We start from the raw sequence: 13,410 nt of genomic DNA, 5'->3' as shown, positions 1-13,410 counted from the left end.
ATATTTTTTAGCAACTGGAATTTTTAGTAATTAAGTAGGTAACATTTAATTAGGGTTAAACACAGGCTATGTTGCTTGGAATCCTTTAGGTACTTGGCATCAGCATCTACTGCATGTCTGTATAGTTTGCATTCTGCAGAAGAGTGGGGAGAAAATAAGAAATTTTCTTCAAAGTGTTATTTCCTTTGAGGTCATCCTGCAGCAGTATTTCTTGCCATTCACTCTGTGAAAGACTGCTGAAAGACTTACAGCTTGGCTGGTTTGAATTCATTAATGTAGCCTATAGAATGGAAATGGTCCATAATCAGATGTGTGTAAACCACAGCCTGGGGAAAGACCAGAAGAAAGCCTGTGCTCACACAGTGCAGTTGTGGGTGCAGTTTCTTTATGCTTGTCTTAGACACTGGAATAGAAGTATCTGGTACCTTTGAAAAGTAAATAGCAGCTAGAGAAATGGAAAGCTTTGTCAGCTTTTTGTATAACTAGCCCAAATACTCATGTCAATCTCTAAAACTTTGTTTTTTCCTTATCCTTCCCTAGATAGTATGGGTTGGCATAGAAACTACTGATTGAAGTCTACTGCTTTCTGAGCCAAATTGTTCTTTGGTATTAATTTTATGTGGGATGTCCCTTGCATGAATGTTTTCCAATTTTATCTCCATCCTACTTAGTATTAATATATAACTGACTGTTATAATGGCTTTTATAGAAATAGCTCTAATAACAGACATGCCACCTAAAGGACGTAAGTGGCATAATAGAAAGGCTGCTTTAATAAGAATTTTAACAGACCTGTTAAGAGACTGACTGTACATCAGCTACACCTTCATGTTTCCTTGCAGTGAAAGGTCAAATGATATTTACTGCTGCCTCACTGCCTATCAGTACTAGCTGGCTTCAGTCTCACCTGTCATTTGAAATTACAGTAAATCCATAGTACTTGAGCTGCTGGTGCTTCTTTTGCGGTGGAATATATTAATTCATGTATGGTACAAAGATTCCTCCAAAACATGTTTCACAACTGATTTTCATGCTGAGCTGGGTTTTGGGTTTTTTTTTTTTTCATTTTATGTTCTATTCTCTTGTCTTTATAGAATGACTCCTAGCATCAAATTAGCAGGCAGAAGTTCAGGCTTTGGTACTGGAATGAGCTGATTGGACGTTTGGTATTCAGAGCACTCTAACATATTAAATGTGAAAAACTTCTCAGTGTATTAGAAGACACTGAATCTTTAATGGTGAGCATTTGAAACTGGAGCAGCAGGATCAGAGTGGGATATTTTCAAACAAGCATTCTGATTCTGTTTTGAAACATTGTCAGCAGTTGTCACTGTGTCATTGGCATCCTATATTGGGCAAATAGATTAGATTTTCTGTTTCTGTAGAATATATAAAATATCTATGTACATGTCTTCAGTGGGAGCAAGATTGAGTTTTCAGTTCCTTAATGGTATAAAAATTATTAAAGTATGCCTATAAAGCAGAAGTGGTTAAATGTGTATATCATTGAAAAGCAAAGCAGATTATGTCGTCCTTCCTGCAGTAATAACTAGATGGTAGAATACATGGGAAACAACAGAAATTACTGTAGCCAGCTTTCAAAAAGAAACACATTTCTTACAGCTTCTGTGTTAAATGCATCAAATGTTGCTGTTAAATGTATACACGTATGTATATATGTATCAACAGTGAATCAGTATTTAATGTTACATCCAGATTAGTTTTTACTTGCTTGGTTTTGTCCTGGAAGCTAAAATCAGAAGTAATGCTGAGCAGTTCATATCTTCTGCACATTAAGATTCAGCCTAACATGAACAGAATATCCTACATCATTCTCATACTATACAGATGGTGAGGTAAATTAGCCCTTTCTGAGTCTCCAAGGAGTAAAATTCCTGTGTTTTGATTCCCAGAACAATGCAGTCTGCCAGCATGAGACATAAATCTTCCCAAATCTTTTCATGAAGACTGAGAAAGAGAGAGAGTGGGTCAGCACGCGAAAGCATAAATCCAGGGGAATTGAACAGCTTAAGCACAGAGTGTATCCTATAGTGAAAGTGTCTGTAGAAGAGAATACATAATGACATTGCAGTATGCTCCCCCACTGCTGCAGTGGCAGAGCTTAGATGTTTTCCTTGCAGAAAGCTGCAGGACAGCTCATTGTCAATGCTCTTAACTTTGAGGTTTTGTCATTGTAAGTCACAGACGACAGCTCTCATTTCCGTATCTAAAAATTGCTCATAAGCAAAATGTAACCAAGCTGCAGTTGAGAGGGAAACAGTGCTGTGTTGGCTGCTCTAATTTAGAATGTTAGAGACTGGATTTATGTTATACGAAGTAAATATATAAAGAGGCTTATTTTTTCTAATAGTCAAGGCAAGGAATTCAGAATAACCCACTTATTCATTTTATTTATTTTTTTTTCCCCAAAAAGAAAAATTTACTGGTTTTGTGGTCAGTTACTTAATAAAAGTGCCTCCTGTGGAATTTCAGACCTCAGTGGCAATAGTTTAGCTGCATTAGAAGACATCATTTAGAATTGCTGAGTATGTCCTTCACTTGCATCACGGAGGTATTGATTGCACTTCGAAAGAGGACTGTGAGATGTGGTTGCTGATAGTGGCATACAGTGAGCTTTTCTATTAAAACACTTCTTCAAGCAGTCATATTCAGCAGTCTTATTCACGTGTTTTCTCACTCAAGGTAGGAATGAGGGTAGCAATGGCTCATGTCAGTGGCACTAACAACTTGCCCTCTTTTGCAGCTAATGAATTACTCTGGATGTTTGTGGGATTGTTTTAATACATGCTCTAAATTCACATTAAATTTGTCACAGCACTAGAGAACATTTTTCAGCAGAGGCACAAAACTGGGAGTGAAACAATAAAACTGTTCCAGAAGTGAGCCCCAGGTTAGGGGCATGGGGTGGGAAACATTAGGGCAGTGCAACAGCGCTGTGTGTGCTGAATACATTTGGCCAACAAAGGTGAAGATGGCTTTATTGTCTAACATGCTAGAATTGAACTCTTGTGATCTATTTTAAAGGACTTAGGTCCCATTTCACGTGTCCAAAGGTAGGTTGAACTTGATGGTGTTTATGTTCTTTCACAGGTGGACATAATATGTGGTGATCACCTCCTAGAACACTACCAGACTCTGAGGGAAATTCGTCAAGCCATAGGAGAGAATGCAGTCCAGGTACATGTGGCAGCTTGGGCTTTGCTCCAGGTTTTCTGTTATAAAGTAAAATACTTCCTTCCTTAAGCTCTCAGGTAGCAGCAGCTTGTCTGAAGAAGTCACTAAGAAAAGTTTTTCCAGCTTATACAAAATGTTTTTTATATTGCAAGTGGAGTTGAGAAAGTACACCATGTGCTAAGAGTGTTCTTGATGCTTTGATGATGACCTGGACATGAGGGCTTTGTGGTGATTTTTTTTTCCTATTCTGAAACAGGTTGTTACCAGTGGTAAATCATACTAGCCTTTCTTTCCATTAACATTCCTTGTTTTCCTCCCTGGCTGTTGTATCTCTGCAAGAAATGGAAGGACCTGAAGCATCTGAAATAAGGCCAGCCTTGTGATTAGGTCAGGGACATAAACTTACTTATAATAACACAAACCAAATATACCAAACCTGAGTGTATAGACAGCAATTTCTTGTTGATAGTTTACTGTCTTAAGTGCTGCTGACTCTGAAAATAAGAAAGCATTTTCTTACTTCCTTAGGAATCTTTTCAAGCATCTTTATAACAGGAAGGGTCATACTATTTTAGAAGTGCAGCAAAAGCAATGAAATGGTCTGTCCAGTTCATAGTAAGGCACTGATGTAAAATTGTGAGGAATGGTAAACTGTATTTAAACTTGGATATCTGAAAAGTTACTGTTTAATCCAATACAGTAGGAACAAATAGGATTTAGATAGGTATTTTATTTGGAAAGTAATCTAAGGAGATGGCAAAAGGGCTAAAATAACTAATTCAGTTATCTTGACTTATTTGTGCACACATATGCACAATCTTTTGCATGTAAATTTTCTGCTGAGCCCTTTCAAGCACCCACAAGAAGATTTCTGGGTCAAGTGGGAAGTTGATTTTGAGGTATCTTGGACACTGCTTCACCTGTACCTGATCTGAGTAACAAGGAGTCCTTCAGTCAGGGTGGACAAGCATGGCTAATGCTAGTGCTGGCACCTGTTAAAAACCTTTGGGGCTTGTGTGTACCTCTGTTTCTGCAGTCAAAGGGAATAAATGCCATACGTGGTGGTTTAGCTGTTCATATAATAACATGCAGAAATAAAGTGTAACCTAACCTACTTTAGGGAGCAGGGGATAGAAACCAGGAGGAAGCCAGCACTGGTAACAAACTTGCTCCTAGCATAATGAGCTCATAGTAAGTAAATATAGCAATCAACACATAGTGATGGAAGGTGTCCTCTACTGAAAGCTTCAGTAAATAGCAGAGGGTGATCCATTTCTCAGTCCAGGGTTATAGTCAAATGTACATGCTTTTAGATTTCATCTTAGCACAGAAGTCTTTCCTGTATGAGAAATGCTCTTAGGGAAGCACTTTAAAGAAAACTTCATCAGTTTGATTTCTGACATGATCTGTCTAGTTGAAGTTTAGTGTCTTTCATTTCTTGTCAGAATTGGGTCTGCTGGAATGATGTGTAATGGCTAAGTACCAGTCAGCAGCTCTACAAAGAGAACAGTTGTCTTGAGCTACATTCTCTAGTGATGTTTCAAATCTCATTATTACAAAATCAGTATGCAAGTGATGAATTCTTGCAAGCCTGCTCTACTGGGCAAAGAGAAGATTTTTGATTTATGTGGAGTCTTGTGCTTTCATAGTCACTTTAGCAAGGACATTTGAAAGATCAGTTTCACCCTTAATTCTTCTTCCTTTTGTTACAGAACCTCTTAGGATGCCAAATAGTTGCAGTGGGAATGCTAGAAATAAAGTACAATTGCTTCTTGATACTGAGATAATTGTAAAAGTTTCATAGTTTATAGTCTTACATTGTATCATTTATCAGAAATTAAGAGGATGCACTTCCAGGATTTAAAAACCTTGGAAATATGTTTTTAGACAATTATCCAGGAGAAAAAAAAAGATAAGGATTATTTCTTTCTCACCAAGACCTGAAATTCAGTGGGGGGCATGATTTTCCTTGCCCAGTGCAACTACAATTACAGAAGAGCGCTTGATGGATTTTGCATTGAGCTCCAAGGGCATCTTCTGCCATCATAACCTTCCAGCCTTTCCAAACCAGTGCTGAGCTTGGCTGCCCCTAGCAGCTCTCACTAGGATACTGAAACACTCTTCAGGACTGCCATTGTCATTTACCAGTTTCTGAGGGTCATTGTAGATGCTTCATGCTAAGAAAATAGCTTCAGTAGCTACTTACGTAATACAAAGTCATTTAAAGGAGTAAACACTGGGGGTTTTATTTAGATAAGTACAGACACTGCTAGAACTGCTCTTGAGTCACATTTTTTACTTGCAAGTTCATTGATGACAGCAGTTATTATTTTGCTGAGAAAAGTGGTATAAAAAATGCAGATAAGTTTCTCTTTGCCAAAGGCATTAATTTTAACATGCATTCTTTGGCAGCATTTACATTATAAGTTTCTTCCAATGCAATGCAGCAAAATGTATTGGGTGTGAGATTTTTTTTTTTCAGGACTGTAATTATTGTAATTTTTTTAGGGGCTTTTATTCCTCCTGAATGGTTCTTACATGCTCAAGATTGTCTTATGAAGATTTTGAGTGGGCTTGGGTTTTTTTTCCTTCCTACTGAGTAACAATGTGTAGTGATGCCTTAGAGCCTCAATTAAATGTAAGTCTTCTGTAGGAACAAGCTAGCAGGATTGTAGCTGTTCTGAATTACTGTGTGCCTTTCCAACAAGTGCGGGAATATCAAGTGTGACCTGATGTTAAAAATAAATATTCCTGACATTTGCCCCATCATAACCTATTCAGCTTGTTTTAATTGGAGTAAATAGGCAAGAAATTTTAGTGCTTGAATGGAAACAATTAACATGGTAGTTTCCAAGAAGTAAATATAAGCCAAAAAAAATCATCAATAAATCATGTTTAATCCTGTAGGTCTGAAGGTGTTTTAACACTTCTGAAATTGGGTGGTAGGTTGAGTCTTTCTAATTAGCTGAAAGTAGGATTTCTAGCTCTGTTTGGAGCTAAAACATAAATTGCTGCACAGAATTTAAGCAAAGTGGCTTTTTTATATATATCATCTTTAAAACAGTGTAAAACTCCTGGAGTTTACTGCAAAAAGAGATGAAAGACATTGATAGAAATTTTTTAGAGGGCTTAATTTTGTAACCAGACATTATGATCTGCCTGTAATTAAGAGTTTGATCAAGTAGCTGAGGAAGGAAGTGTGTTGTTAACTACATGGGAATATCATTTCTACCCTTCCCCTCTGCTGCACAAATGCAGTGTGATCCAAGCTGCTAGTTATTTTCACTTGTCTGAAACTGACCTTCTCAGAGCAGTGTGTCACTGGTGGATGTAGTAAGTTCACACATGGGAAAAGCTAGAAAGAGTAGTAGCTTCCTTTATGTCCTCAGCCCTTGGCACAGAGGTCTTGCAGATTATAATGGTCTCTGTAGTTCTCACCTTTTATAGCTGAATGCTACCATAGTTTTTTGTTTTCCTGAGCTAGGCAGTAAGAGCTGTGATCTAACTTAATTACTGTGACCCTCTAGCACACATCTGCTGTGGAAGTGGTTTACTATTTGCTGTGGGGATGTTGAATTTGGAAAGCAGGGCACTTCCGGTTGCTACTGCTTTATAACATCAGAAGGTGTAGATGCTGTAATGTTCTGGTCTGTCAGTTCCACTCTAAAGTTTATGGTTGTGTGTAACAGTACAATTTTCTTAGGTCAGGTCCACAATGTGTGGCAAAAAACACTAGAGAGTTTTGCTTTTGGGGGAGGAGGAGGGATGTCTGATTTGGCCTGATTTGAGATTTGTAATAAGCAGTGAAATAATAATAAGCAGTTCCCTGTTTGGATTTCCTTTTAAGAACAGTATCAAGAGAAAGCAGCTGAACATATATAGAAACGTATAGTGCTTAAAAAAGTGAATAATTACAGAGTAAGCAGTGCCAGTACTGGCTTAACTCTCAAATTCTGTTTGTACAGAGGCATTACAGTCAGTTTGGTCTTAAACCATTTAACAGGGGTATTTCCTGCGTAGCTAGATAATTTCTCTAAATGTCCTGCTGCCAAATAGAACATTTGAAGCCTCATTCATCAAAGAATACATTGTAGCATTTTCTTGTATTAATATTTTTTTTCCTTTAAGAAACTGCTGTAGAGAAAAATTGGGTTTTGACTACAATTGTCCAAAAAAGGAATCTTGAATGTGTGTTATTTTTTCAGTTGAAGTAGCTCACAAGCACAAAGAATAAGTATACCTTTGTGAAGGTATAACAGTGTCCTGTGTGTCAAAAGGCCCATAAGTAACTTCACAGTGCCTATTCTACCTGACAACTGAGAACACTTCTTCATGTTGCAACAGTCTTCCCACCTTATGCTACATATGAAGCGAGTTAAAGCTCCTGTCTCCTCTTACATCTGTTTAGGAATTAGTGACAGATTTCTGGTTATTAACAGGATAAGAAGATGCGAGTGTTAGTGAGCTGGCACTAATATAACAACACAGGAATAAAATAGGTGTTTGTGATGCCTGTTCATTGACCTTAAAGTTGGTTGGCATCCGTCCTACACTAGGTCCTCATTTGTCATTGTAAGCATCTTTTAAATGAAAGTGAAACTGCATGAGACTCACAGAGCACATTTGTTGTTGCTCTGAAGCCATTTTTATCACCTGTAGTTGTAGAGTTAGGAAACGAGTATATTTGTTATAGCTTGACTATAATATCTTTGATATGTGTTCTAGTGTGCTGCCCTGTCCAGCATCAGCCTTCTGGTTAGTATTAATGGTTTTTTTTAAATAGTACTTTGATCCCGTTTTCTCAGTGCCTCCATTTTAATCCTTTTTCCAGATCTTCAGTCTTGATCTTATGACTGACATCACCGTGTCCAGTGATTTGGATTTGATTGCCTTTAGGTTTGACTCTGGGTGCCAGGAGTTTGTAGATTCAAAAGCAGCAGACCGAAGTTCATAGAAATCAAGTCATCAGAAGACACTTTGATACAAAGCAACATTGACTTAGGGCTCAGGAACTTCCTGAGAAAGGGTTTTGATAATGGAAAATTTTATAGGGAGGTAGCATTCTTGCCCTTTTCATGTATTTTTATCAAGATATTCACCATGGGCTGGGTAGCCCTTGGGTCTTTGCTGACACGGCCATTCTTAGGATCTTATATTTTTAAACTTTGGGGTTTTTTAATTGGCTTTTTTTTTGTGTCCTCTTTTCCTGACTTAGAATATTAATCTCCTCTTTAAGTAAACGAAAATATCCGTAACCAGAAGCAGAGTTTCAGGTTTTACTAAATGAGCATGTTGGCTAAATTGATGAAAGCGTTGCTGCTGCAGATCTGTTCTCCTTTGCTATGAATCTCTTTTCTTTCACCATCACATTTGAAAACTCCAATAGCTCTTCCACTTTCTTTTTTCCTTGAAAATAACATACTGCACTTTTTTTCCCACACAAACACACCCCCCCCCCCCCGAGCAGTAGCTTTCTTTCCAGTGTTTCCACCATTTAGCTGTCAGACAAAGCTAAAGCACCTAGGAGTAGAAGAGAGAGTAAAATAATTATACACAATAACAATTAGGGTAGTTTTCTGCTGAAAGAACATTGTGGCACTGGAGGCATAACAAGGCTGTTTTTCGAAGGAAAGGTCATTTTCCAGGCAGAACCTAGAGGTGTTGATAGGCACTGTCTGAAAAGAATTCCTAAGGGAAGAAAAAAGAGCGTGTCATGGAGACATGGGAAAGCGCATTCTTTTTGAGATCAATTTCTTGATCTTAAATTTCCTTCAGTGCAAAATGGCTCAGAGATATTTCTTTTATGAGTAGTTGAGGCCACACCATCCAGTCAGGAGCATTTTTACACTCATAACAAATTAGTGTTTAAAAATATATATGTATTCTTCCAAAACACTGTGTTTAGACCAATATGCTACTTTCTGCTGTTACTGTATTATAATACAGAACCTGTAAAATGGTAAGAGTCTTACTATTGTTTTTGTAATTAACTTTTTAAGATTTAATTTCTTTTAATGGGCTGGTATACACCTGGCTCCCCCCAAGTGTATAACTTCTCCGGAACATGCATTATCTTACATACTATAAAGACGTCTGTGGCAGAAAGTTGTAACATTGTGATTAACATATTTCTCTCTTCAAAAGAAAACTTTTTTTAAAGCCTGTCCATATAAAGAGGTCATTTAAACAAGACAGATTCCCAGTGCATAAGTGGTGGAAGCAGACTGTGAGTGCTAGACTTTTCACCAGCTGTGTGGGAATTAAGTGACATAGTAAGACTAATGAGTCAGGAAGTGTCCAGTTTCACAGGTGAAAGGTTTTTTTTATTGTGGAGCAGTCTCAAAAGAGGAGAAACATCATGATTTAACGTGTAGTAGCAGTCTGGGCTCTTCCAGTACAGCTTTTGGCAGCATCTTTCTGCCCCACAGTATCATGTTGGAAAGCAACAGGAGCTGTAAATGCAAGCGTATTGTATGAAGATGAGATAATCTCAATATAACTTTAAAATAAAAGCAAAGTACCACATTTTACTGCTTTTTTGACACCACTCTCCAGCTCAAGGAGTAGAGGGAAATATAATTATTTGTTTTGATATTTCAAAACTTTCATTCACTATATGGAGGAGCACGGTACAAAATGGTGAGGGAGATGGAAGCTGAGGTTCTACCATGCAGTAGTGACTGTCGTACCAGGCGGTGACAGAAATGCTTCATGAAAAGGGTGAATTGATGTGATGATAGTTTCTTTCTCTTCTCTCTAGGACGGTTTACTTGTTCTGCACTATGGCCTGGTGGTATCTCCCATGACTGTAACTTAAAGATTGGTAGACTATCAGAAGGCAAAAAATCTGAAGTCATCAAGCTTCTTCACTGCTGTTTCTCACCAAAGAAGGCCATCGTATTTCCTGTGACAGGAAGCAAGAAACTACCACGAACTGCTGTATGCTCGTAATGTAACGTCTGATTTTACCGTTGTCAAAAACCAGCTTGTGTAAGTACAGCTATAGATGTTGCTATGCTTTGTGTTACAAGTTACTGTCTTCAAATTTCACTCTGCTCAGGGAATTCAAATGCTCAGAGTAGCTGCATTTTTTACTTCCGAAAAACCACAAGATCTCATGGGGTGAACAGCCTTTTTTTCCTCTAAACTATTAGATATTGCTTGTTTCCTAAGTGTCTAGCTAGAACAGTGCTCTCAGGGATGATCCTCAGTGGGCAGTATAAGTTATTTTGGGGAGGAGACAGTCATTTGCCTGAAAAATAGTGTACTGTGATCATCTGTCTTCAGATACGATTTGGGAAGAGGAAGGGAACTTCAGAAATGCAGACCAAAATAGGTAGAAAATGATGTATTGTAAGTGGTGGGTTTTGAGAAGTAGCATTAAATTGAATTGTTTTTCTTGAAGAAAAACAATTTCATTTGCACTGGAAATATATTTGCTGGTAGTTTGGCTTATACCAAATGATGGATCATGCATCTCTAGTCTTAATGGAGATGAGCCGGCTGTGAGCTGGTTAAACTATGCATGAAAATTAAAAAGGTAGCACCTCTTTCTACCTGCTTGCTGTATGTAAAATAATCACTGTCAGCCTCCTTCTGCTGTCATGTAAGATCCGTCAGCTGACTTGACTAGCAGGAGCATAAATCCTTTAGCACATAGCTTTCTAGCTGCCATGGAGATGGTAGTTTTTTACACTCTTTTTAATGGGTTTTAGTGCGTTGTAGTGGAGACCAGGGTTGAGTAATATAATGCTAGCTTGTTAGTGCCAGGGTCACAGAGGACATTAAGGAACTTTAATTTTAACATATTTAACATACTAGATTTTGTGGCAACTGTAATGATTAATATTTTTTTCTGTTTCCATGGTTTCTTGCACAGCATTAAGGACCAGAGTTTTGTGTCTTAACAGTCTTGCTGCATACTAGGTCATCAGTGTGGGGATTCATGAAAGCTCCCATTATGCACCGGGCTGCCTTCCTGTAGTTGGATTTGGGAGAGGGGGAGATTTCCTTTGTAAGGCATTTTGGAGCACCCAGGTTAGCTGAAATGCACTTGCTTGCTGCCAGCCTAAGAGGACTGGCATCCTTTGTCTAAAGAAAGCTTTCATGAATCCTTCCTCAGGTCTTCACAATAAATGTTCTGTATCATCTGTGAAGGTGACTCCATAAGAAAAAAAGTCTTATTTAAAGTAATTATTGTAATGCTTCTAAAATAACAAACATTTGTAGCTACAAATTCCTATTTTACCTTTGAAGTTTGTATAAAAGTAGTGTTTAAAATTGCAGCAAAAAATGAGATTATTTTGTAAACACTTTGTGAGTTGTGTTGATAAGAGATTATATATTGTAACAGTAAAATAAACTTTATTTTAGCCAACTTAAAATTGAGCTCCTGTATTTCCATGGCGTGCTCCCTATGCCAGGCTTAGAATTGGAGCAGTTGATATTGAAACTGCTGGGTGTGCTCTGGGGTTATATAGAGTGATAAATTTAAGTTGGGAGGTTCAGTGGTGAAGGGTAGTTTCATACCAGAATCTTCACTGGAGCTAACTGTGTGGTATCCTCAGCTGAAGTAACATGGAATTTCTGCGACTTTCCTTTTAATGAGGATTTCAGTGAGAAATAACTCAGTAAAGATGTCAAGATGATTTTTCAACACAGAAACAGGAGAAATAATCCTGTGCAGTTAAATGACCCCTGTTTTCATCAATACATACATCTTTATGTCAGAGCCACCTCTAGGTTATTTTCATTCATGTTTATGGCTGTTGCTGTTGAGTCACCTGTGAACAGCATCTTTCTCTGCTGCACTGGTCTGCACTTTATGCGAGGCACTGGATTCACATGCTTGGTATCGTCACTTTCTGTTCCACTGTCACTCATAGGCTTGTTTTCTATGTATAGCTCTGTACTTAAAAAGTTAACAGTATAGCCACACTTTTCATTGCAAACTCTTCTGTAATCCAGGTTTGAACTTCATGTCTACATAAGGGCTCATTCGCCAAGCTTAACAGCTATATAGAATCTGATAGTTAAGTTGGTGAATATCATTCTAGGATACTGCTGACTTGCATAGCCTCAAGATGATTGTGCAGCCACTGGCTCTGATGTCAATGTCAGTTTCTGTTTAAAAGGGGAAGAAAAGGCTTCTGCATATGTTTAAAGAGAGGTTTTCTGTAGGGTAAATGACATGCCAGCTAAACCGCAGAAGGTCCAAGCTTCCTACTTCTTTCTTTCAGTGGCTTAATGAGGAGGACTGAAAATCTGTTGCCTGTGATATTTTAATTTGGATGCTTAGTGATCTCTTATTTCCCATTTGTCTGCTTCCATCTTTATTTCTTCCTCACCTGCCTTCAGAAAGCATATTCTTAGCTTACTCTTCCTGGCTGAACATCCTGCTTTCTTTCACCTTCACACATATCTTGAAGGCACTGATCTTTTATCTGCTCTCCAACCTTGCAGTACCCCTGGGGCACATCAGCATGCTGTGGGGGTGACCTTTAGTTATTGCCAAGGCTGATCTGGGGGCTGTGTGGTTTCCTGCATAATCAGTCTGCTTTAAAATGTGCCAATCTTCTTTCAGCTCTCCTGCTGCTGTTTTATTTCTGTTGGTCTCCTTTTAACCTTGGCTTTCCTCCAGTCACTTTTGGTCCTGATGATAGAAGAGCTTCTGTAACCACAGGCCGTCTATGGGATGGTATTTCTGCCCTCATGGGAGATGAGCCAGCTTCATGCTCTGGAAGTTAGGGAAGGTGTGCTTGGACTCATTCATTACTTTATAGACACTATTGTTTTTTCACTTGACAAAATAATTCTGGGTTTATTTTCTGGTTACTTACTTAGCAATTTCATGGCTAACACAGATCCTAATTAAATACTACTTGTACTGCAGCATAATTCTGAATTGCTTTACAGATCTCCTAATTCCCAGAAAGAGGAGATGGTGAGCCCTAGTGTCAGGAGTTCTTACAAATGCAGAATCAAGCTACAGTCAAGTCACAAACATGGAGTCATGTTAGTTATGTTCTGCCTGTTTTCTTTGTGTCCAATATAGATTTAATGTAATAGGAAGATAAGGTTCAAGAGGCTAGTGAAATGTGCAGCTGAGCCCTCTAAATGGATGAGCACTGCAATGTCAGTGTGTAACTATCAATTATGTTCTGAACACCAATACTGCACCCAGCCTTAATCTACATTGCCACCAGACTGTGGCAC

At 38.3% G+C, this 13,410-nt stretch overlaps 1 protein-coding gene across 1 annotated transcript in view; it reads left to right on the top strand.

The window, feature by feature from the left end:
* PCGF6 (polycomb group ring finger 6) overlaps positions 1-11,579 on the top strand; it is a 28,090-nt gene extending 16,511 nt beyond the window's left edge. Inside the window, exons 10-11 of the mRNA XM_031053808.2 lie at positions 3,112-3,198; positions 9,956-11,579. Of these exons, the coding sequence (XP_030909668.2) occupies positions 3,112-3,198; positions 9,956-10,012 (144 nt within the window). The 3' untranslated portion in view covers positions 10,013-11,579. The remainder of the gene's footprint in view (positions 1-3,111; positions 3,199-9,955) is intronic.
* The last annotated feature ends 1,831 nt before the right edge of the window (positions 11,580-13,410 follow it).

The sequence above is a fragment of the Melopsittacus undulatus genome, chromosome 4, assembly GCF_012275295.1.
Source record: "Melopsittacus undulatus isolate bMelUnd1 chromosome 4, bMelUnd1.mat.Z, whole genome shotgun sequence".
NCBI lineage: Eukaryota > Metazoa > Chordata > Aves > Psittaciformes > Psittaculidae > Melopsittacus > Melopsittacus undulatus.
This window is presented reverse-complemented; position numbering and strand designations above follow the sequence as displayed.